This window comes from Mercenaria mercenaria, chromosome 5, assembly GCF_021730395.1.
Source record: "Mercenaria mercenaria strain notata chromosome 5, MADL_Memer_1, whole genome shotgun sequence".
Lineage (NCBI taxonomy): Eukaryota > Metazoa > Mollusca > Bivalvia > Venerida > Veneridae > Mercenaria > Mercenaria mercenaria.
The window spans coordinates 17,208,184-17,234,145 of NC_069365.1; the positions used below are offsets into that span (position 1 = coordinate 17,208,184).

General features: G+C 33.9%; 2 protein-coding genes across 10 annotated transcripts in view; both read left to right on the top strand.

Moving 5' to 3' along the window:
• LOC123556569 (probable phospholipid-transporting ATPase IA) overlaps nucleotides 1-10,307 on the top strand; it is a 153,712-nt gene extending 143,405 nt beyond the window's left edge. For 8 of the 9 annotated variants that reach the window (XM_045347385.2, XM_045347382.2, XM_045347390.2 and 5 more), the window contains one exon: nucleotides 550-10,307. In XM_045347385.2, coding sequence (XP_045203320.2) covers nucleotides 550-603 — 54 coding nt within the window. In that variant the 3' untranslated portion in view covers nucleotides 604-10,307. The remainder of the gene's footprint in view (nucleotides 1-549) is intronic. The other variant, XM_053542803.1, reaches the window with a different exon arrangement.
• Nucleotides 10,308-13,739: 3,432 nt separating this feature from the next.
• The window catches only part of LOC123556568 (uncharacterized), a 30,189-nt gene continuing 17,966 nt past the window's right edge, over nucleotides 13,740-25,962 (top strand). Inside the window, exons 1-13 of the mRNA XM_053542804.1 lie at nucleotides 13,740-13,895; nucleotides 14,696-15,069; nucleotides 16,610-16,756; nucleotides 17,465-17,596; nucleotides 18,023-18,188; nucleotides 18,760-18,913; nucleotides 20,837-20,947; nucleotides 21,327-21,545; nucleotides 22,230-22,426; nucleotides 22,859-23,050; nucleotides 23,689-23,904; nucleotides 24,551-24,692; nucleotides 25,593-25,758. Coding sequence (XP_053398779.1) covers nucleotides 14,706-15,069; nucleotides 16,610-16,756; nucleotides 17,465-17,596; nucleotides 18,023-18,188; nucleotides 18,760-18,913; nucleotides 20,837-20,947; nucleotides 21,327-21,545; nucleotides 22,230-22,426; nucleotides 22,859-23,050; nucleotides 23,689-23,904; nucleotides 24,551-24,692; nucleotides 25,593-25,758 — 2,206 coding nt within the window. The 5' untranslated portion in view covers nucleotides 13,740-13,895; nucleotides 14,696-14,705. The remainder of the gene's footprint in view (nucleotides 13,896-14,695; nucleotides 15,070-16,609; nucleotides 16,757-17,464; nucleotides 17,597-18,022; nucleotides 18,189-18,759; nucleotides 18,914-20,836; nucleotides 20,948-21,326; nucleotides 21,546-22,229; nucleotides 22,427-22,858; nucleotides 23,051-23,688; nucleotides 23,905-24,550; nucleotides 24,693-25,592; nucleotides 25,759-25,962) is intronic.

Here is a 25,962-nt window from a genome sequence, read left to right on the forward strand (position 1 = left end):
AACCCTCACTTGACGGTTTGCCTCCTGCTCTGGGTGTCATGTGGGCAAGCCACGTAGCTGGATTGTTGAAGGTCAGTGGTTCTACCAAAGTGCCAGTCTTGTCTGAAATAATGTTGAAGGGAAACCTAGGATTTTCTGCCATCATTTAAAAATTGAAAGTTATCAGAGTAGTGTAATTAATTAAAACCCAACCAAACAACTGCAAATTTTACTGCATGATCAAAGAGACAGGAACTTTCATAGGTGCTTGTAAACTGTCTATGACTTTTTGATGGTCATGAATTTTACCCCCATATGAACATATTCTGACTGAGATTTTAGTAACAACAACATTTCTCAGGAAAGTAATTTGTGTGTTACTTGTGAATAACAGCATAATTCAGTAAATAGATTGCACGACTTTAAGATCAAAAGGAGAAAAATTTAAAATTTTGCAACAGTGAAACACTGCTAAGTTTTCTGAATAAAAGGCATCTGTTCAGCAAACTGCAAGTTAATTCTTGCACAATAAAATTTACTAATAAATATGCTTTGTTGGTCTGTTTCCAGGCTGAATTGATCCGAGTGTATGACACAACAAAAGAAAAACCAACAGGACACTAGTCAAGGGGAACAACAGTCTGTATGAAAGCTATACAGTTATGTACCATACGTTATGTTGTGCTATAAATACACTACACAAGATTGAAAGCATTAAAAGTGCTCAGCTTTTGTGTTCAGAACATGTATGACTGTTAAACATCATGCAGCTTGTTGTAGCTGAAATATCAGGAAAAACTTTTAACTGCGGGGAAGAGAATTGTGAATACAAGAAATAATTGATAGCCAAATGCATTCTAAAAACTGCAAAAAGGCAATATATCGTCTGCTGCTACAGAATGTTTATTGCTGTTATCATTCAGTTATGGACATGAAATATTATATTTGATGAATTAAATAAGCAAAGTTGTTGAAAGTTGAACTATCTTTAATGAAAGGGCAGTAAATGTGTAAGAGTTGTTAGTTTTAGCTGTCTTACTTATTTGTCAGCTTTTTAGAAGTTTTGCATGCATTTATTTTAGAATAATTTGTTAATTGATTGAAGTACCAGTAAACCGTGCATACATATATTTTCTTAGAAATTCCGCTATTATTCTTTGTAATTAAGTTATTATGCGCATACATCATAGATTATTTGGAAATTGTTATACCCATGTACTGAAACAAATATCTATAAAAAAGAACGGATTTGAAACTCTTGTACAAAGAAAGAGTGAATTCTCGCAAACTTTAGTGAGATCACGTTTATAGATGAAACCACTTTTAAATCATTAACATTTCACTTTGTTTAAATTTTGAAGTGTTTGATAAAATTTATCATGGTGATTCCTGATTTCATGAGAAAACATCCAGTTGCGATTATTTATTTATTACTGCTTTGATTTAAACAAGGTTTTAGACTTAAGTAGAATTTTAAGCTGCTGTGTGTTGCTTAGAGTGAAATAATTGTATGTTTGTAGACTATGTTTAAGTGCAATACACAGTCATCGTGTTGTGATTTGTGCAATATGTTAATGGGTTGTATTTTCTGTCTCTTAGTTTCAACATAATTAATAGTGTGTCAATATAAGATTCTTTCACAGGTTGTTGGTGCAGATTGGAATATCCGGCCTCGAGGGTAACTGTTTAGGCGGTAACGAGGCTCCCTGCCGAGTTACCGCCTAAACAGTTACCCAAGAGCCAGATATTTCCATCTGCATCTATAACCAGTGACAGAATCTTTTTCTTGCATACCGATTTCAAGAAATGATAATAAAAATAAAATCAATTGAACAGCTTTCTTTTTAGAACTATTTCTTATAGCAGTGTATTTAAACAAAGCACGGGAAAGCAATGTCCGTAAACAGGAAAGAGCGTCATGACGTTTCAAAACAAATAACAATGTTTAGTTCCCGTTTTGTTATATCAGTTGCAGCGTAGCATTATGAATTTTTGATAAAATAACGTGATTTGAATCGAGAAATATATTATCAGGAACCAATAGGAACTGTCAAGGTATTGAATTTTTATTCCGTTTTTTAAATAAAATATAAATTACTACATAAATCTTCTACATATATGTAGTTCGTAATACGTCATTTGCAGCAGGAGAGTCATCTTACACCCCGGGGTGTAAGATGGATTTTTCTAGCACCGGTAAAAATACCGGAAATCCCCGTCTGGTATGCAAGAATACCTGAAGGAGCTCAAAGGGACCAAAGTAATTTGTGTAAATGGTGTTGTCCTTTTTGTACAAAACAGTTGGTTTTTGAAGCACTTAACCTTTAGCCTGCTGGCGGCAAGTGATTCTGCCTTTACAACCAGTGCAGACCAAGATCAGCCTTCATGTCCATGCAGGCTGATCATGGTCACTGCACAGTTCACTCTTCAGTCAGTAAATTTTCAGTGAACACCCCTTTGAATAATAAGTAGCACTGCCGAAATTGACTGATGGACCAGTCCATTTTAGAAATTTAGCAGGGTAAAGGTTAAAGAAATGCAGTTATAAATTTACTAGAGAAGTACTGTTATTTGTAACATATTTATGTCTTTTCCCTTCTGGGGGAGACATATTGTTTTTGCCCTGTCCGTCCGTCCTTCCGTACGTCACACTTCATTTCCGAGCAATAACTGGAGAACCATTTGACCTAGAACCTTCAAACTTCATAGGGTTGTAGGGCTGCTGGAGTAGACAACCCCTATTGTTTTTGGGGTCACTCCGTCAAAGGTCAAGGTCACAGGGGCCTGAACATTGAAAACCATTTCCGATCAATAACTAGAGAACCACTTGACCCAGAATGTTGAAACTTCATAGGATGATTGGGCATGAAGAGTAGATGACCCCTAATGATTTTGGGGTCACTCCATCAAAGGTCAAGGTCACAGGGGCCTGAACATTGAAAACCATTTCCGATCAATAACTAGAGAACCACTTGACCCAGAATGTTGAAACTTCATAGGATGATTGGGCATGAAGAGTAGATGACCCCTATTGATTTTGGGGTCACTCCGTCAAAGGTCAAGGTCACAGGGGCCTGAACATTGAAAACCATTTCCGATCAATAACTAGAGAACCACTTGACCCAGAATGTTGAAACTTCATAGGATGATTGGTCATGAAGAGTAGATGACCCCTATTGATTTTGGGGTCACTCTGTCAAAGGTCAAGGTCACAGGGGCCTGAACATTGAAAACCATTTCCGATCAATAACTAGAGAACCACTTGACGCAGAAAGTTGAAACTTCATAGGATGACTGTACGTGCAAAGCAGATGACCCCTATCGATTTTGGGGTCACTCCGTTAAAGGTCAAGGTCACAGGGGCCTGAACATTGAAAACCATTTCCGATCAATAACTAGAGAACCACTTGACCCAGAATGTTGAAACTTCATAGGATGATTGGTCATGAAGAGTAGATGACCCCTATTGATTTTGGGGTCACTCTGTCAAAGGTCAAGGTCACAGGGGCCTGAACATTGAAAAACATTTCCGATCAATAACTAGAGAACCACTTGACCCAGAACGTTGAAACTTCGTAGGATGATTGGACATGCAGAGTAGATGACCCCTATTTATTTTGAGGTCACTTGATCAAAGGTCAAGGTCACATGAGCCTGAACAGTGACTTGAGAACCACTAGGCCAAGAGTGTTGAAATTTAGCGGGATGACTGGACATGCCAAGTAGATGATCCCTATTGCAGCCAACCATCAGTGTCTCTTTGACTTTAGCTCCTGACTCCTATTGACTTCTTGCCTATAGGACTTTGCATTGGGGGAGACATGTGCTTTTTTACAAAAGCATTTTCTAGTTTAAGTTTAAAGTAAAATAGACTTAATATTTTTTATCCAGTAGTTAATATATAATTCAACCATGGTATCGGTCTACAGTTCTTAAAGGCATCTGTTTCTTGTGAATGTTACTGGTACAGCACAAGGACTTTATCACAGCTGGCACATTTTGTTGCCCTTATTAAAGATTTAAGGGAATGATTATTTTATTTTTTTTATTATCTAAGGAGTCTTGGTAACCCTAGCAAACCATTTATTTCTGTAAGGTTTTTTTATGTTTTTTTTTTTCTTGTAAAAAGGAATTTTATATCATTTAACTCTAGATCTGATAACCCCAGCAAATACTTCCTTTGTGTAAGATTTTTTTTTTCTACAAAAAATTCTCTTTTCTTTCTGGTGAATTTTTTTTGTTATAAAACTACAGATGTGTTGATCCAGGCAGAGAAATATATGACTGTTGTATAAATGATTGGGTATGTTGTGAGAATTATGTTAGTTATGTCCATCTGTGATATCATGGTATTTTCTTTAGTTCTGTCTTGCAGATTTTTATGATTATTTTAAGCAGTATTCCCTTATGTACTACTATGCATGGTGTGGAAAGTTATTGAGGGTTGGTGCTTTTAAACACATAAAGATTTGAGCCGTACCATGGGAAAACCAACATAGTGGGTGTGCGACCAGCATGGATCCAGACCAGCCTGCGCATCCGCGCAGTCTGGTCAGGATCCATGCTGTTCGCTAATAGTTTCTCCAATTCCAATAGGCTTTAAAAGCGAACAGCATGGAGCCTGACCAGACTGCGCGGATGCGCAGGCTGGTCAGGATCCATGCTGGTCGCATACCCACTATGTTGGTTTTCTCATGGCACGGCTCATTTATGTATATATTTATGAGACTTGATTTTGTGGTAATGCAGATATAAAGAAATACTGTACTGGGAAACGACTGTTTTGGAATTTATGAAAATTCTTGAATTAAAGATGTTAAGTACATGTATACAGACTGACATGTGTCTGTAAGTTTCAGAAACAGGTACTGCGGTGTTGTTAAGCTACCTTGATCATCTGTCAGACATTGAAGACTGCCGCTGTCAACAATCCAGCCTACATATGTGAGACCTGGCAGAACTATTTTGTCTTTGGTCTTAATAAATTTCCATGTCCAAGCATAGTAGTATATTTTTACATTATGTATTTTGTAGATGAGATTGCACTTTATTTTGCTTGCTAATACTCTAAATGCCTATAGTTTTAAGTTTTCTTTACTTAAACCTTGCCTTTTGATTCCGTTTCTCAGATTTAAATGGTTTATTAATGAAACTGTTTCGGTTTTTCATATTTAAATGGTTTAATAATGGAACTGTTTCGGTTTCTCATATTTAAATGGTTTATTAATGGAGCTGATTCAGTTTCTCAGATTTAGATGGTTTATTAATGGAGCTGTTTCGGTTTCTCAGATTTAAATGGTTTATTAATGGAACTGATTCAGTTTCTCAGATTTAAATGGTTTATTAATGGAACTGTTTCAGTTTCTCATATTTAAATGGTTTATTAATGGAGCTGATTCAGTTTCTCAGATTTAAATGGTTTATTAATGGAACTGTTTCAGTTTCTCAGATTTAAATGGTTTATTAATGGAGCTGATTCAGTTTCTCAGATTTAAATGGTTTATTAATGGAGCTGATTCAGTTTCTCAGATTTAAATGGTTTATTAATGGATCTGATTCAGTTCTCAGATTTAAATGGTTTATTAATGAGCTGATTCAGTTTCTCAGATTTAAATGATTTATTATGAGTGATTCAGTTTCTCAGATTTAACTGATTTATTAATGGAGCTGTTTCAGTTTCTCAGATTTAAATGGTTTATTAATGAAACTGTTGCAGTTTCTCAGATTTAAATGGTTTATTAATGGAACTGTTTCAGTTTCTCAGGTTTAAAAAGTGTATTTGTAGAACTGTAAGTGAAAGGATAATTTTGACTGCAGTGTTTTTATATACATTTGTATTTTGTATGCATTTTGTTGTAAGCATGGCATGTCTGTTTAAGATATTGAAAAGGCTGAAATATATTGAAACTGATCAATACGTAAAGGAAAATACACAGCATGATTTCAGATCTACTTTAACCTTCAGCCTGCTGTCGGCAAATGATTCTGCCTTTGCGACCAGTGTAGACCAAAACCGTCTGCGCTAATGGATGTTCAGTCAGTAAATTTTCAGTGAACACCCCTTTGAATTATAATTGGTACTGCCCAGATTGAATGATGGACCAGTCCATTTTAGAAATATAGCAGGGTAAAAGTTAATAACTCAGATATAAGTTTAAAATGAATACCTAAAAGATTAATAATGCACAAAAATTTGAAATTAACGAAGTTTAGCATGGAGTAAGCTGATGATTCATTAAAATTATGGAAGAACATCAGGAGAGGTTATTTAGAACAGCGCAAAAATGTTGACAAAACTATTCTTGACATTATTTTGCAGAGAAAATTTACCAGTCTGAGTAATGTTTTAGATTAGGTGTTCTTTTGTTGTTTATTTTGCTTTTATACGGAATAGGAAGGAAAAGCAAAAAAAGAAAATAAAAAATCTTAATCTAAATTTTATAAATTATTTATTCGTGACCAACTGTTTCTTTATTGTAGACGTTTAGTTCTAATAGTTAATAATCAAAAATAGATCTATGTTTATATTAAATTTAGAATATATACATGTAATTTTTTGTGACAGTTTTGCTCAAGATATACATGTAATTTATTTATCTGTAACCACTTTACACACATCATTCATATTGCTATTTCTTTTCTAATTGATGCAGATGTAATTTTGATTTGAAGTGATTGATGTGTGTCATGCTTTTTATTATGTATGGGTAAAAGTTGTTTAGTATGTTAAACCTATATTTGTTGATATATGTGAAATAAAATGTGTCGATATAAACCTTTAAAAATTTGTAGTTTTGCATAAAGGTGATGGACCAATACTGAAAATCGGCAAATATGATTACTTATTCACATATCCTATGTCGGCACTCTTCGGCCTTGCATGTAGCACATGCAAGAATAGTTGCTTTTCATAGCAAATGCTGAAATCCTTCGCTGAGAATATGTTATAAGACTGAAAGTTCTGGTACAACTATCATTGCAAGTCTACTGCAGTAACTTAAAAAGTTTATGAATTGAAATTATTATGCAAATCTGTTTTATCTACAGATGAACTATGGAAAATTTATTTGCATGAAACTTCCAGAAATCTTGTCATCAACTTTTTGCCGAGTTGTTTTAATTTATGAAAATGCAATTTGCTTTCATTAATAAAAAGTTTTCATAGACTTATTAATTGGAAATGAATTTTCTAATATTGACTTGCATCACAATTTTGTTAATATTTCAAAATGAAATAAGACTGCATTTACATACTTAAAGTATTGTAAGCTGCATATTTTTCATGGCACTTCTGTTTCTCAATTTGTTAGACAAAAAAGTCATAACTGTACAACTTTAGGGATACATCTATCTGTTTTGACTGTGTCTGTTTGCGAAAATAAAATTGGAGCTATAAGCATCCATTTTACAGTACTGTTTATCATACATGCCATATTTTCAGACGGTCAATAAGGGAGATTTGTCTCAACAGGGCATTTTTTAAGGGAGATTTGGGTAAAAATAAGGGAGACTTTTATTTGCTCATTTTTACATGCTAAGTAGCCGTTTTCATGAAAAAATCATGAAGTATTCTATATTGAATTGATGAGTGGAGTCAACAGTTGTGTACAGAATGCATGATTATTACTTATAGCACTTTACTTAATCCAAGAAAATTCAGAATTCCATGAAAGACTGAACCAGGAACTTTGTTTTTGCTTTATGTGTTGATGCTTCTGCATTTGGGAAGAGTGATCTTTTTGACATGTTTAAGCATACAATACTCAAAAGATTGCGGAGATATCATGTCAAAACAGTCTTTTAAGGGTAGTCATTTCTTTTCAGAAATGAAGTTGTTAAAAAAAATGAAAGTCCTTCTTTTGCTTGATTGTCCATGTTTAGATTAAAACTACATGTATTTAAACTGGGAATTCTTCTCCTGTTAATTATTACAACATGACAATTATATCACAAAGGAATGGCAGTCAATTCGTCGGGTAGTATGGACTGCAATTTATTTCATAAAATTCACTTATCCGAATTCATGTCTGTCCGAAATTCTGTGTAGTCCGACATTAACTCGCCAATTTTTGTTAAATTGCATGTTGTGCAAGTATTTAAATTGAGAAGCTAAATCTCGGTGTTAGCACTAACCTGTCTAATCCTCTGATGGCTCGATAAATATTGAGGTCAGGGAAAACGAAAGTACACTTTGGCAGGTGGCGGTAAAATGACGTAATTTTAAGACTGGTATACATATTGTTTTGAAAACTACAAATCAGCGACTGTGATGGTATTGAATCAGTCTAAAATCTCCCATGCACATGTTTGCAACTGCCTACGGGTAAGATTAAATGGTTAATTGTTTGGAGATGTTGACAGCAGGTGGTAAGATAATTAATGCCACAGGCGTGTATCCCACGATAAACAAGATAGGGATTATAGATAACTATCAAAATTATGTTTGAAGAGTATTTCTGGGCTATTCTATATTGCATTTTAAGTATTTTCTAAAATTCTAGATTGGGTCCGAGATACGATTTTTCGACAGAGAATTTTTTTTATTTATATTTTTTACGGGAGGTTTTCATGTCCCGGCAGGAGACCGGGAGATATACTGAAAATACGGGAGAAAAAGGCTCCCGGCGGGAGATACGGCATGTATGGTTTATGCCGGCATTTTCTCTTTTTGAACTTCATGTAACTTCCAACTAGTCATTTTCATTTCATCATAGATAGCCCTTGGGCCAATACTGGTCTGGTATACCAGTATCATCTTAAGGCATTTCAGTCTAGTTTTGTAACTTTATATTGCTCTTTTGTTGAAAACCAGATTTTCAAAAGATATTGTTCATCAAGTGATAGATGCAGTTTACAAGAATGATGTAATTCATTTACAACATTAATTATTATATGGATTCTAGGGCTGTAATTTACTTCTTATTTACCATGTTAGTGAAATTGTGTTAATTTTTAAGGTTTTGTTTTGTTATATCGTTATTTGTTTTGAAAATATTGTCATCATGTCTTTGATAGTATAAAATTTTGATATTTTGTACACCTGATAGTGCACCTGATATCACTAGAAGAGTGCCAGAAGACAGTGTTACATGACCATGTCAGCCACGTGCTGTGTGTGTACATTTAAGTTATGTGCAAGTAATATTTGCAGTAAAAAAGTATGCTCTTGCATTAAACTGGGCAAAATAATGAGACCAAAGACACATTTTGTTGTTTAAATGCAGTGTGAGTACTGGTACTGGTATTGGTATTCATCTACATTATCTGGATAACAAGCAGTTTTATTAACCCAAAATACAAATTATTGATACTGCTACATGTGCTCGCCACTGTGTGAAAATCAGTGTTAGGGCTATGAGACCAGCAAGAATCTAGATCAGTGCACATCCATACTGTTTGTTAAATGTTGATTTCAACACTTAATGTAACTGGTAAGCATACAGTATGAATCCAGGTTAGATTACACAGATAGGCAAGGTTGATTTGGATCATCCGTGCATCCATACTCCACCCAAAGCCCTAACATTGGTTTTCACACAGCAGTGCTCATGTATTGTTTTATGAAGGTTCAAGCCCATTTTATATGACTATAATAGTGTTGATGATAATATGATATATAATTATACATAATATTATATTTCTTGCGTTTTTTAAAGACTGAAAATGTTCCGAAATAGGTTGTGTAAAACTCTTATTTATCTCTGTATTTCATGTAGTATTGATGGAATGATTTTGGCATATCATCATGTGATTTCTTACATACCAGCATCGTCACATTAAAATATACCATCTGCAGTAAGGATACTTTGATGATCCATGGTATTTCAGCTTTGTTAAATTATAATATTTTTCATTCTCTTTCTGGGTTTTGTTTTCTGTTTAACATATTAAAGAAGAAATCCTAAATTTACATGAATGATATACTTTCTTTATCAGGAAATATTACATTTAATGATTATGCAAATTTTACAAAATTGGTAGAAATTCAGCTCCGCATATTAGTGTGACATGTTGTATATTCATTTCCTGAGTATTGCAAGCTTTAATTGAACAGACAAGTCTCTCGATTGTATATTATTAAGTGTTTTCGTCACTGCATCGGGTTTGTAAAATAAATGAAAGTAGATCTATGTAGAAACTGTTTATTAAAAACCTGTTGTTAGATTTGACTGTGGTAGTATTTATGAATGTAGAGATTTTGTTACCCACTTTTTAATTATTGTGAAATATGAATATTTTGTCTATCTTTATTAAATGTGTGACCTATCTGCACTCTTTGTTTTGAAAGTAGGTGCTGATATATAACAATAAAGTCATCTATATCTCTTCATAGACTTTGTCCTTGTTTTACACTTTTCATTTCATTCCTTTATTTTTAAGAACGATTCATTTTTTCTGGACAAATGTGTTGGCATGGTGCACCTGCATGATACTGGGATTTGTTAGAGATTGCCTGTAGGGGAGATAACTCTGTCTTCAGCATTGTTGGTCTTCTGTCAGGGTTACCCCTCAGAAGAAACTGCCCAGGAAGCACAGATTGTTTTTTTTAAATGTTTTTGTTAGGGTTTCCCCCCCTTGGCTTTTGTGGCTCCCAAGACGTCCACAAGCCATTGGTGTTATTTACCCATAATATTTAAGGGCCTGTTTACGAGTATCAGGACTTCTCCACATACCAGTGGTCCCAGCTTTTTGTCAGTCTGGGGACAGACCACCTCAGAGACTCCTGCAGGCCTGCTTGAGACCACAAAGTACTCGTTTGACGGGACACCAACTGGGAGGCATTGCACCAGGCTTGTCTCCATTGAGACTTTTTACTGGCCGAGTAGACATGTGAACTCTATTCAGAGCTACATAGCTATGGAGGGACACAACCTTTTGCCCATCTAAAGACTAATGACATGAAGTGTTAACATAGTTTCAAGTCCAATAAAGATATTTTTCACCAATGAACTACAATATGTATGACTGAACGACCAAAGATACAACTTTTCATAATGATAAACAATGTCGTTCAATCTAATTTACTTGGTGCCCTTAAGTCCAGTCACTGCACCTACAGAATATGAAATCTTGCAGATGAAACTTGTGCTCTCTGACTTTTTTTTTTTTTTTTTTTTTTTTTTTTGTTAGTTAGAAATGAAGGTATGTATGTGTTATGTCAATGAAGTATCTTGTATTGCTGAAATTAGTTTATCTTCATTAAACTTTGTATCACACAAACCGTAAACTGCCAATTTCTGGTAATAACTGGTTAAACCAGTCAAAATATCACACAGAAGATGAAGGGATAATGACTGATAACAGTAAAGTGTGCATTTCTGTAGTGATAAATATCATTAAGTTTGAAATGTTACCAAATCTTGCGTACAATTTTTCTGAATTCAAGACTACATTTTCAAAATGAGTATGCAAATGGTTTTACCCTATATTGATTTTATATGAAAGCATCGAGATACATGTATCATTCAAATATATCATGAGCTTGAGGAACGCTTCTAGAAGTAGAGTGTTAGTATGTGACCTTATCTGTAACCCCCACCGATAAACTATATAGGCGACTCCTCAAGAAAATGGTTACTACATTTTAGTGTGAGGATAGTACAAGAAAGTCCAATTTCCAAAACTTCCCTGTGTTTTTTTGGTGTTTTTTTCAAATAAAATGTTAGTTATTTTTAAAGGTGGATAATCAGATTTTGGCTAAGTAACGGATTTGTTCGAAACTTTAGCATCTGATCATTTACACTCATTTATGTTCACTTAACACTTAATACAAATTAGATTTTCACTGGAGGTATTTTTAAAATTTCATTTTCCTATCCTGGTTGCCCAACCAAGATAGAGTTATTTTATCATAAGTATAAATTTGATAAACATACTTTACCTAAGAAAATGTATAACTAACAAATATATTGTATTATATTCGTAAAATAATTGCATTAACAATTACATATATAGATTGAATTCATTAGAAATGCAAGTTTGAAAAATTATTATTACCTCCCTTTGCCTATCTTGGTTGCGCAACCAAGATAGGATGGAAAAAAATGAAATTCAGAAGCTACATGCATTTTAAAACCCACCTTTTGATTCAGATTGTTAAATATTTGGTATATCTATCCAATGCGAATGTAAAACTCGGAATTATATGGAAATAAAAAGAAATACCAAGCATTTTAAATATTTTCATATTAAAGGGGAGTAATTACAATTTTTTATGAAAATCAATAAAGTATACATTTCTAACAGGGATCTAACTCTAAGTAATGGGTATTTTTGTTTCATAAATAAATCTCTAACAGAATATACAAAAAGTAAAAAGTGTCACTAAATTTTGCTTAAATGTGATTGACCACCTTTAACCGGAGGAGCAGACAATCAAACTTTCAACCTCTAAGGTTTTATAATCAGGCAGGGGGTGTAGAGTATGACCAGTATCCTTTTGTTACAGGTTAAAAATTCTGACTAAATGCAAGCCCACTTGTAACTAGTGGTGATCTATGTAATCAACAGGTTGAACGACCTTACATTCAAAAGAAACAGAAACTCTGAACAAAAACAATTTGTTTTGTTAAAGGGACTGATCCCCAGATCAACAACTGTTGAACAAAGAAAAAGAAAGTTTCTAGAAATCAGGAAATTATTGCTATATTTCTTAAGAAGGCTTTGAAACTGAGTTACTGACAGATTATGTGTTATCAAACTCATGAGAATTAGTTGTTTGACCAAGCATACTGAAGGTCAACTGCTTTAATTATAAAGCTTTATATAAATGGTTGTCAAGTACCAATTACATCATGGTGTATTGGTCAAGATGGTAGGAAAGTATTTTATTGCCGAGGTAATACGGGTCAGATTCCCGACTCGGGCATGATTTTTCTTGATTTAGCAATTTTTTAAAAGCTTAAAAACAAAAATTAATGTCCTAATTTTCATAATATAGATATGACCAAACTTCAATTTTAAGGACAGACCATTTTTAGCCGAAACTAGAGTGAGTCCTTTTAATTCAGTTTACATCCTTAATTTCATTGAAAATGCAGAGACTCTGTGAATTACATCGAAATATCAGATCAAAAGGATTTAAAATTACTAAGACAACAAATTCTTACTACAATGTAGTTTCGACTTTTTGTCTTCATCAGAAATAAAGTACAATACAAACAACGTTACTATTGTTTGGACGCGAACGTCAACGTTACAAAAAGCGCAAATATAGATATGGATCATAATGATACGGCGGGTATCGAAAAAATATGTTTCTTCAATATGAAGTAGAGGAAAAATAAAATCCAACATATCTACATTACAAAATTTGATATATACATACACATGAAGCATATGCGAGAAATGACAATACTTATAATAATAATATTATTATTAATCTAAAAGCCAACCATACATATGGAAATATCAAGAAATGACTTAACAAGTAACTTTGTTTATTCCATCTAAAGTTGAAGTATGTTAATAACCCCATGAATGTGAAAAAGCCAAGTCTTTTAGTTGTAACATATACTTTTAGATTTAATACAATTTTAAAACCATGTAGGACAGAAAAAAAAACATTAGCAGTGGCATATTTTCTTATTTAAGGAACTGCTATTCAGTTATTCAAAAGAAAAACTAATACAGTTGGATGCTGGCAATATATATATATGTGTGTATACTTTGAGTGTTTTTTATGATAAATATGGTATTGCATCAGTACTTAACCTTTGAATCCCTTGGGATAATCTTATTGATGACAAATACATGAGATAATATTAGATAACTAGAGTTTAATTACTGATTATAGAAACTTGGTTATCTTTTAAAACAAGAAAATGTATCAACAGTAAATAAATAATACAAATATTGAATGGCTCATTCATTAACCTAACTCTATCAAAGTGTTAAGAAGACTCCAAATATTCCAGGTAAGTCATTTTGTATTTTCAGTTTGTAGCTTTTAGTGTTTTTTTTTTAACTTAGTGATGCCAAATTTAACAGATATGACTGGTATGCCAAAGTCATAATGTTTTCAAACTTTTCAGTGTAAAAAAATTGATACCATAATCCAGAGTGGCATAAATTAAGTATCAAAGCTTAAACATTATTTGTACATTAGATAATGACCATAAACATCACAAGATTAGAAGTCAAATTGCTCAAACCAGCCTAATTTTCAAACGAAAAAGGTATAGCCAGTTTCAATTATGCCATTGACTGTTTCACATGCCTAGAACAAAATTTTATACATTCAACATTTTATCATAGTAATATTACCCAATAATTTTAGGACACGCATCCTAGTAAGACCTTGTGGTAAACAACTCCAAGAAAATTTCTTATCTTGAGCAATAATGACATGCAACTAAATTAAATAAGACATGTTTGGCATTGGTTTTAGCAGTATGTATTGGAAATACCAGTACAGACCAGAAATCTCTACTAATTATCTCCATTCAGGCCCAACAATTGTCTAGAAAGGTGTCACTTTAATAATGCTTCTGATGGAAACGGTGTAAACAGTTAATTCCAAGCATCTGTTTTGTCTGCAGTATTGTCAACAGATCAATTCAAACAAAGTGACTGTTCCAGTAAGATTATCATGACATTTATAAAATGTGATTTGAATCAAAGTCACAAGAAAAGTTATTTGTATTTTAAAAGTCATATTACTCTTGCTATAAAAAATGGATACAATGTTATACAAAATATTTTGGAATGATATTAGGTGTACCAGAATGGAAGATTATGAGAAAAATGGATTGTTACATGAGATGTTTCTACGGCAAGCCCGAGCAACACCGGAAGTCACAGCAGTGGTAGATGCAAATGGGAACCGGCTGACTTTTGCAGAACTCGACAGACTGTCAGAAATATTAGCGACAAATCTGTACCACAAAGGTGTGGTGCCAGACAGTTGTGTTGCTATTTACATGGACAAGAGTATAGGATATGTGGTGTCATATATTGCTGTACTGCGTGCGGGCGGAGCCTATCTTCCCCTCGATATATCATACCCACAACTGTTGCTACAGGATATTCTTAAAGATGCAGAGCCAGTGGCAATTCTTACAGAGGAAAAGTTATCTGACAGAGTAAAAGGTAAGGTTATAGAGAAAAAGGTACTAAAACAGTTAATGGAATTTATATTTTAAAGGAATAATAAAGTAAATTCATTTGTCAAGGATAGGTATAATTTATTGAATTTTGTTGAACTGCAGTTTAAACTACTGTGAACCATGCTTTGGCATGATATTCCATGGTTTCAGTCAAATGGGACCACTGATATTCCTTTCAATATAGCAATAGCTTATTCAGAATCTTTCACCTTTCAAAGAAACATAGTTACTTTTAAAGTATTGTGAAGTCATTCTTATCAGCATTGAATTTGTTATTTGCAGATTTTGTGGATTCTTCAATTTCAGTAAACAAATAAAAAGCATATTTTAGACTAAGTACGGGATCGAGCACAAGACCCTGACTTAAAGGGGTAATCCAATCCTTATGGCATTTTAGTCATTAAATGGCATTATAAAGGTAAAACGCAGTTCACAGTTTTCTTTGAACCATTAAGGGTTGAATGAACGGAGTTCAGGGTTCTTTTTACCAAATGATCGATTTGGAAATGCAAAATTGCGAGACTGATTGGCCTTTTATATTTTTATGTAGAAGCTGTAATACTTGTTAATTTAACTAGATCTGTAAAATCTGAGTTTTCTACATTTTATGCGTTGAATTTAATCATTATGATTGGTGCCTTTGATTTTCAAACAATATGTTTAAGTTTCAAAAATATTTAATTTAATATATTTTATGTAAAGACATCTAAAGATCTCGATTTGCGTTTGTGTTTTACTCAAGATACTTTCCTTTGTCGCCAGAATTTGAGACACAACATTAAGTGCAATTTTGGCAGTAAGCAATTAAATATGATTAACTTTCATTAATTAAATTAATGTATTGCCTATAATCTGAGTCTGCGGGGCGTGAAAATACAGCGACCTAGGTCGTTGCGAATGTACAATACCCAGTCACCAAGGTGATCTAGCAATCGATATGACAAGATTCTGTGTACATATCAGTCACGATGCACTTCATGATAAATGGAAGACCGCTCACGGTATTTATTTTCAATTATATTTTCTAGCCTTTTCAAAAATTTACAATTCGGAATCCAGCTCCTACTTGGTTATGTGATACTGCACACTGTAGTACTATGGTACTTAACCTGCTGGTTGCATGTGATTCTGCCTTTGCGACCAGTGCAGACTAAGATCATCCTGTACATCTGTGCAATAAAGTCTGGCTGATCATGGTCTGCACTGTTCGCTATTCAGGCAGTAAATTTTCAGTGAACACCCCTGTGAATAATAAAAGGTATTGCTCAAGTGAATGATGGACCTGTACATTTTAGAAATTTAGCAGGATAAGGGTTAAGGTTACAAAGTGGACATGTAATGACAATCAGCAAATTATGTATTTTCCGTACGCGATTTTGGCATGGAAAGCCATCTGCATGCTTAGCTTAATTTACGACCGAAGAAAGCCAAGTTATCTTCTGTGACGGAAATAGCTGAGTCAGTCAATACAGGTCCAATACCTTGTAATCTGATGCTAGTATGAAATATGTAATTACTTTTAGATGCCAAAAATGTGATAACTCTGAAGGAAGACTGGGAAAAAGAATTGCTGGAAGAAAACAAAGGCAAGGAGACTCCTGTAATAGAACAAAGCCTAGACAACCTTGCTTACATTGTATACTCATCAGGTACCACTGGAAAACCAAAAGGTAATGGAGATTTTGTTGTGCATGTGCATGATTTGGTTATTTTTATGCCCCACTCTTAAGAAAAGGGAGTAAATTTGAACCAATCATAGCAGTGATTTGCCTTAAGCTGCCAGTCAGCTTTCTATCGACATTTACTTTCTGTTCCCATTTCATCTTGTCCTAAGCATCCATCTGCCTTAACCAACCAGACGGTGTCACTCCCTCTGCAGTATTGACTATATATTGTTTTACTCATGTAGAGATCAGTATAATGGGTGGTCTTTAAGAATCAAACTTTATAGGATGATTGCCAGCAGTCTTGAGATGAAGCATATTGTTTTATGCATCATTAGATTAAAGTTCAAGGCCACTGATAACTGATACCTTAAAGTGAAAATGCTTTCTGACTTTTGGCCTGTTGCTGTTTTAAATCTTTAAGTTTTGAATTGAATTTAAGGTATATCCGGTCTGCAAATGCAATCTTACTTTTGGACAACACAGAAACATCCAATCATAATTGCTGCAAGTTTAAGACTGGTTTCTAAGACTTCATTACCAGTAGTTTCAAAGTTTTACTCACCATCTAAACAGATTGTACTAGAAAAAGGTCAGTCTTCGAGTAAACAGGATGTTAAGGTAATTTTTCATAAACAGACAATAATAACAGTAAATTTTTAATTCAGATAATTTGTGTTAAAAATTTCAAAAGTCATTAATTCTTTTCTTCAGGTATCAAGTGTCCTCACAGAGGAGCTGTTTTCTCCTACCATGCTAGACATGTGTTCTATCCTTACACAGAAAATGAAAGAGAGGCTTGCAATGTGTTCTTTGTCTGGGAAATTCTTAGACCATTACTTAAAGGTAACACATAACATACAGGTATTCTAGAAGTTTCTGTTATAGACTTCAAACTTGTACCTTTGGTACAGTTGTGGATAAACAAATCAATAAGATAAATTTACCTTTCTTAGTAAAATTCTAAATGTAATGTATGTCCATGTAATGTTATCTCAATAAGAATGATTAAATTAGCTATTATTTTAGTATAAAATCATATATAGATTATAATACTTTGTATCAAATCTTATGACATTACAAATACATTTCTTCAAAGTTTCTGTGAAAACAATCTCAAAAAGAGACTCTCAAATTATTGGCTGACTTGCCCTAATGATTGCACCAATCCTATAACAGACTTTACCGATGTCTGAACACGTATCTTAGCAAACTTTGTCTTCATTAAAAGAAAGCAGTAGAATTACATACATGTCTACATGAATATTTCAGGAGTACCCCTATACGTGATACCTAGCAGTGTGATATATGATCCTCCATTACTCTGTGAGTTTCTCCACACTAACAAGATTACCAGAATGCTGTTTACACCCTCTCTGCTGGAAGCTGTGCTAAATACGCCTGACCTCAACGTTTTGGAACAATTTCAGACCATGAAGTACGTCTTCCTCTCTATTTATGTTTGACTACCATGATTGAAGACTTGGTAAACAAGTAAATAAAATGGCATTATCCAGTAATAAGGCATTTTATGAGATACCATTTTCAGTTGTTTACAGAGAACAGTAACTGATAGTGTTGGCATTTTTGGTGGGGCCATTGTTGAGGTTGACCTGCGTACCAATCTAGACATTATATCATGTAACTGAGTATTTCTTTCGCAAAATCATTCTACAACACAATGAGACTTTCAAACTTGTAGTATAGGTCAGTGATCTGAAGTCACATAACTCTTTGACACAGAGATGCACTGGAAGAACAGTTCTTATACAGTTACTGTTATTTAAGCAGTTAACAAGGAACCAGGACTTGCAGATTAATGTAGATTTAATATTTTACTCATCATTATTAACACCTGATGTAACCTCAATGATTACCTTGATTCTTGTATGGTAGACCTTGATTCTTGTATTCTAAACCTTGATTCTTGTGTGCTAGAGCCTTGTAATTCATACACCATGTCAAGGTCAGTTAAATTTAATCCTCTCATTTTGTAATTTCTTTTTCAGAACTATAATATTTTGTGGAGAAGTTGTGTGTACAAGCTTGTTTGAAAAATGTTTAAAACTGTTGCCATGGATACAGTTCCTCAACCTGTACAGTGTATCAGAATGTCATGATGTTGCCTGTGAAAATTTAAATGAATATTTTAAGAATAATAAGGTAAAGATTATACCATTACAGAAGAAAAAGGCCTGCCGTGTACTCTTGCTGTGTACATACAGCGTATTTGACGCGTACATGATGTGTACTTAAATCATGGGCTTTAAATAGTACGCAGGATATAAACCGCACATACTATACTATGTTTGTAGTACACTTTTGACATGCAAATGAGCTCTGCCGCATACTACTTGCTGCGTACATGCTGTGGACTACATAGTACACAGGATGTACGCTGGAGGAATCTAGTATGCGGGAAGTACACCGGAGAAATAGTACGCAGCATGTACGCGGCACATACACTTTTCACATGCAAATGAGCTTGCGGTGTACTACCCCTGCGGTGTACATGCTGTGTACTCTTGCAGTGTACATGCTGTGTACTCCTGTGGCGTACATGCTGTGTACTCCTGCGGCGTACATGCTGTGTACTCCTGCTGCATACATGCTGTATACTCCTGTGGCGTACATGCTATGTACTCTTGTGGCGAAACTGCTGTGAACAGGTTTTACTGTGCATGTGCAGCCTTTTCTAAATCAAACAAAATTCATAATGCTCAAAAATACCATATTTAGTTTAAAATTAACAGTTTTAAATAGTGACCTAAATTGCACCATAATTCGACTTTGGACATTAAGAGTAACAAGTGCACTTAAAGCATATGGCAAATCTGCGATAAATGCTGAGGAGCATGGGTAAGACACAGCTCACTGCTCAATTTTTCATTATAATTGCATATACAGGTGTTACTTTACTGAAAAAAAAATCAAATGTTTTTTTTCCCATATTTATTACATTATGGCCCTCAAAATTAATTCAAAATGAAAAAGAATATATTTTTACATTGCATGCAAGGTGCAGCTCATAAATCACTTAGATGTAAGCTTCACAAATGAACATTGCAAAAGTTTGGCAAATTTTCATTGTTCAGAATAATCTGAATTATTCTGTGCTATTAAGATAAAAGTTACTCGGAAATCAAGTCCTTGCTTCCAAAAAAAAAATGTACAAATCCTTCCTGCATGAAGTGTACTTCAGACTTTTACCTAAAAAAAATTCTAAGTATAAACACCAAAAGAAAATGAACAAGTCCCTCCTGCGTATATGAAGTGTACTTCAGACTTTAACTTATAAAAAAAACTAAGTATATATGCCAAAAGAAATTGTACAAGTCCTTCCCGCATATATGAAGTGTACTGCACAAATTTCAAAGTATCTGCGGTGTACATGCAGTGTACTGTTTTCTAGTACAAGTCCCTCCTGCGTACATGCAGTGTACTCTTTAAATTTTCAGAGTCTGTGCTGCATACATGATATGTACTAGTGACCTCCTGCATACATGCTGTGTACTCTTCGAAATAGTACGTGGCATGTACGCGGCATGCGGTGTGTGTAAAATGTACTCCTCTGGCGTACTACTGTGTTCGCGGCATATACACAGCAAATATGCAGCATGTACTCCACAGAGGCTTGCTTCTGTAAGGGTATTTCTGTTTAATACCGGACAATCTGATGCAAGCAGATATCTTATTTATGATATTCTTATGCTGTATTGAATTTTTTTTCAAATGATAATGTTATCTTGAAAATAGATGTGTTGAGATTTTAAAATTGTATAGGCGACTGTGTAACGCGGAACTTTTTGCGACAATTTTCAACAATTTCAATGCTAATTACTGTACTACAAAAACGGAAAAGTCTACCGTACTTGCTTCTTTATTTATATGCACCAAGACCTTTTTTGCTATCAGCCTGTTAATTTCTGTCAGTTTAAAAGAAGTTTGGTGTCAATGTCTTTTATCTAGTCTTTCAGTTGCATCAGTTGTTGAAATTCTGAGGCAAGGTGAAACAACACACAGGATGATTAACATGTGAAACATTAATAAATTTTTACGTTTTAACATTTTACTTTGCTGTTTCAGGATGCATTGCTAAGTAGGAAGTTTTGTCCAGTTGGCAAAGTATTCCCTGGAGTAAAGATAGTCATCACTGACTCGGATTTGAAACCTCAGCCAGTTGGTAGTTCAGGGGAGGTAAGTTGTACCAGCAGATAAATAATGGAAGAAGATGATGCTAATTGCTAAATGCAAAATACTTGATGCTAAATGCTTATTTTAATACCAGTTGCTGATTGCCAATTACCTTATGCTTAATGATAGATATTTAATGCTAATAATGAATATTTATATTATGCCATATGCTAATTTTCTTGCTTTTAACTTATCAAGTTTGGTATGTCTGTACCTTTAAATTTCTAGCTCTTACAGTAAATCAGTATTACCTTCAGTATTTGAATGCATGTCAGTATGTTCTATGATGACTGCAGTTGTTCAAGACAAAAGTTGTTTTAAACAGAATATGATGGATCTAAATCTATAATCCTGATAATGCAGGATTGTACATATTTTGTAGATATATGTTGGTGGCCCAACCCTTGCACATGGCTACCTGAACAGACCTGAAATCCAAGCAAAAAGATTTATACCTAGACCTGAACTGGTGCCTGCTGAATGTGGAGATGTCTTGTACCGCAGTGGTGACTGGGGTTACATGCTGTCAGATGGAAGTCTGGAGATCTGTGGTAGATGTGATACTATGGTTAAAGTTAGAGGATATTCTATAGAAATACAGGTATGATGGAATTCATACTAACTGATACTTAAACACACACAAAAATAAATAAAACTAACCAAGCACTTTGTCAACACAGGAAATCATTCTACTATTAACCAGCCCACTTAGATCAATAGGGAGAACGCAGATCAATAGATCGCGGGGTTGTGAGTTTCTGTCCCCGGGTGGACCGTATATTCTCCATGTTGATTTGATTGAAGACATTGTGTCTGAAATCATTTGTCCTCCACCACTGATTCATATGGGGAAGTTGGCAGTTACTTGTTGGGAATAGGTTTTTACTGGTACAGAATCCATGTAATGTTTCATTTAATACATTACAATCTGACAAAAGGTACCCCTCCGGGCATAACAGTCTATATACATACAGTCCACATAATTATGCAATCTTGTGTGCGTCAAATTGCAATGTACTGTGTCAGTGCATGCGGGGGGTACATTCATCACCTTTAGTGATAGCTCTAGTTAACCTTGAGTTGTTTTAATAGGAAAGTAAATACAGTCATGTCCTTTTAGGAAGGTATTCACTCATAACAGGTGTTGTTTACAGACGTTTCATTGTATCAAAACAGTAGAAATTTTGCAATTAGTGATTACGGTTGGGATTAAACTAATTGTAACCAAGAAAACAAACTTATATTTTGCTGGATATAAAACTTTTATACTCCTATATTTACGTAGGCAGTTGAGGTAGCTCTGATGGAGTTGGAGATGGTACATAGCTGTGTTGTCCTAGTAAAAGGGGAGGAGGGGGAAGATAAGTTCCTGGTCACATATATTGTTCCAATCAAAGAAACCACAAAGAAGGAAGTGAGGGAAGCCTTGAAGAAACGTCTTCCATTCTACATGATTCCTTCTTACTTTGTATTTATTTCAAAGTAAGTTCAATTTATTCATTTTTCATGGAAAAAATTAGGCACATATTGAATGATTGAGTAATATGAGATTAGTTTTGCACAAAATGAGTTCAATGCAAATTTAGTATAACTTGAGTACAAAATTTGAATACATGTATGAAAAAGACTACTTATTATGTGCCATTCCCCATTTGATATCAAGTTTGGGGTAGTCACTACCAGAATTCATGGGTCAGAATTAAAACTTGAAATGTATATCTCAGTTCCAGCCACAATTTCTTTTACACATTAATTCAGCAAACATTTATATTTCATGTATGATATAGGAGTTTTCTCAGTTATAATGCCACTTTACTTAATTCTACCATCAAACTTTGTGGTCACAGTGATATTTCATATCAATAATTTGCTATAACAAGTCAACATTCTTTTTCTAATGTTTCATTTTTCCAGAATTCCTGTAGTTCCTGCCACTGGTAAGCTGGACAAAGCAGCATTACCTCCCTTTGATACTCAGAAAGATGATGATGTTATAAATGAGGGGAAACCAGTCACACCAACAGAGGTTGCTGTGGCAACAGTCTGGTGTAAAGTTTTACAGATGAAGGAACCAGACATTCATGAAAGTTTCTTTGACCTTGGAGGGTAAGCTGCCTATGGGCTATGTACCAATTTTTAAGTGATTGTTTTAATTATGGTTTTACATTTCAATTAATTAATTTATTCTGTTTTTATTAGAAAGTTACAACAAGCTCATTATTGTCAAGGTATGAAAGTTTACCTTTAAATACAAAGCCATATGCAGTTACCTCTGGAGGGAAATAATTATTTAGAATTTATAAGCAAACACTGCTGTATGACTATATTTTTCAGAAGAGTTGTTCCCCTTTACTGTAATTTAATTTCTATGTGACTCTGTTTCAATACCAAAAGTAAACAAGAAAAAGATTTATTATGACAGTTAATAACTCTTCTGAAATTGTCTTTGCAAAGCAGTGTTCAGTCATATGAAGGGACTAATAGATACTCATTCAAAATGGAGAGCAATTTTTGTAACTAACGGTAAACACAAATATCAGTCTCACAGCTGTGTAGGCTTATCCAAATAGTCTGCAAATTAACCTGAATGATTCTTATTAGAATTGTTACATAAATGAAACACACAAGAAAACAACAACATTTAACTGTATAAAAAAAAACAATAGCCAAATTTTATGAGAAATGGTATCAAAATGGTGTGTACATGATCAAAGTGAGTAGTAAATAACAAATTTGAATTTCAGGCACTCTCTGTTAGCTACAGAACTTATAAACCGACTGAATACTCAGTTTGGAGCAAAGCTAAGTGTACAGGAACTATTTTCTTATCCTACTGTATCAGCACTCAGTCAGTTGATAGATTCCAAACTGAACAAGGATGTAGATAAACCAAATGAGAAAAGAGTCAGTGATGTAGATCTTGTAACAGAAGTCAACAAATATGACTATGTTGTTGTGAAGTAAGTGTATAGTAATGAAGTAAGTGTATAGTAATTGATTAAAGTGAAAACATACTTGATATATACAATATATTTATTCTATAATAAACATAAAGGTACTTTATACAATGTCATAAGCATATGTTTGATACTGGAAAAAGACTTACTGCTTGAAAACTGCAAGGAAAAGAAGGTAAGCGAGTACAGACAGATTTCTAGTTTGACTAACTGACATGCATAGTATACGTTTTGTAAGTGTCTATGTCTCAACTTAATCAATGTAATAAAAAGTTTTGCATGTAAGCAGATTTCTCAAGTATGACCAGTCTGAGACTGAATGCTGTCAAACTTCACATGTGTCTTTTGCATTATGAGGTTGCTTTGCCGGGCAAGTAACATAACTGTAGCTTACAAAATTTCATAGTTATGCCCCTTTTTTAACATAAAAATATCTTTGTAAGATTTTCATGACTTTTGTAAGACTATTTGATCAAATGCTTTTAAATTCCACGCAAGTCCCCCAATGTCTGTAATCAATACAAGTTGCAAAACTATTCTACATTTTGTTTAAATAAGTTTTGACTGAAAGAGATGAAGTTTGGTCTTCAGTGTGGTATTATTTCATTTTCTTCTGTGCTAGACACTATGTTCTTTTTTTTAATTTCAGTATAGACATGCAGTTGAGAGCATTTTGGAGAACTTTTGCATTTTACAATGAGAAAAGGTTTGCAAATGGACGTATTCTGTTGACAGGTGCGACTGGCTTTCTTGGTGCTTTTATATTGAGAGAGTTACTCTTGCAGACAAAGGTATGTTCTATTATAGCTGGTGATCTGCAATATTTCAAATATGTATTCATTCTTTCATAAATATTTGCATATTTATTTTTTGTTAGTTTAATGTAGATGCAATTTCTTTATTGAGGGCTCAATACTTGATAATACAAAAATAAAAAAAATAAAAAGAATGAAACATTTTACTTGTTTATGTTGAAAAAGGTAAAACACTGCAATGTTGATGAATTAATCTAAAGTTATTGTTTATTGTTAATATTGAGTCAGTGTTGATCTGTTTTAGTATTGTATCTTTCAAAAACAGCAGTTTTCCAGCCATGCAATTTTATGCCTACAAAATTGAATGTTTTCATAGTATATCTTTAAATTATAATGCCTGTCTTGTCAATTAGGCCCTGAAATAAATTTTTTATTTAACCCTTAGCCTGCTGGTGGCAAGTGAATCTGCCTTTGTGACCAGTGCAGACCAAGATCAGCCTGCACAGTTGTGCAGTCTGATCATGGTCTGTACTGTTTGCCATTCAGTCAGTATCAGTTTGGTAAGCACCTCTTTTAACAGTTAATGGTACTGTCCAAATTGAGAGATGGACCAGTCCATTTTAGAAATTTAGCAGGGTAAAGGTTTATCAGTATGTGAATGAATAAGCAGACCTGAATTTATCACTAGTTAGTAGTAGAAAGAAGTTCTGTTGTGATGAGTTATGACTCCTAGAAAAGTTGTTTAATAGCACATTAATTTTTGTCTAACTTAGTTTTATAAACCAGGCTGGAACTAATAACAGTGCAAAGAATAAGTTTTTTATAGTAATTGTTGTGTTGAGTTAAACAGAGGGGAGAGTGCTATTTTTTATCCTATTGCAATGTCTTGGTTTTGATTGTTGTACAAAATGTTATATTACCAACTGATTCAAATAGGTTTTTGTGTTTTGCCTGAGTCGACAATTACCAGATGCCACTCCAATAGAAAGGCTCACTGCAGCTCTGAGAAAGTTTGGAATTCTCGCCAAGGACGGAGAAACTCCCAGTGATGAACAGAAGACATTGCAACAACATTTCAACAAAAGGGTTGCAATATTGAAAGGTATTGTACATCCAGTAAAAAATTTGCTACTGGTATAGACCTTTACTCTTGTAAAAACACCATTGGAGAAAGTAATAATTATACTATCTAGAAAAGCTTTTGAGAAGTACTAAGATACTTAATAAGAGAAATAAATTAAACAAAACAGTTTTAGTATTTAGAGAAATAAAAAGAAACAGTTTATATGTCACATATGCAGATAGA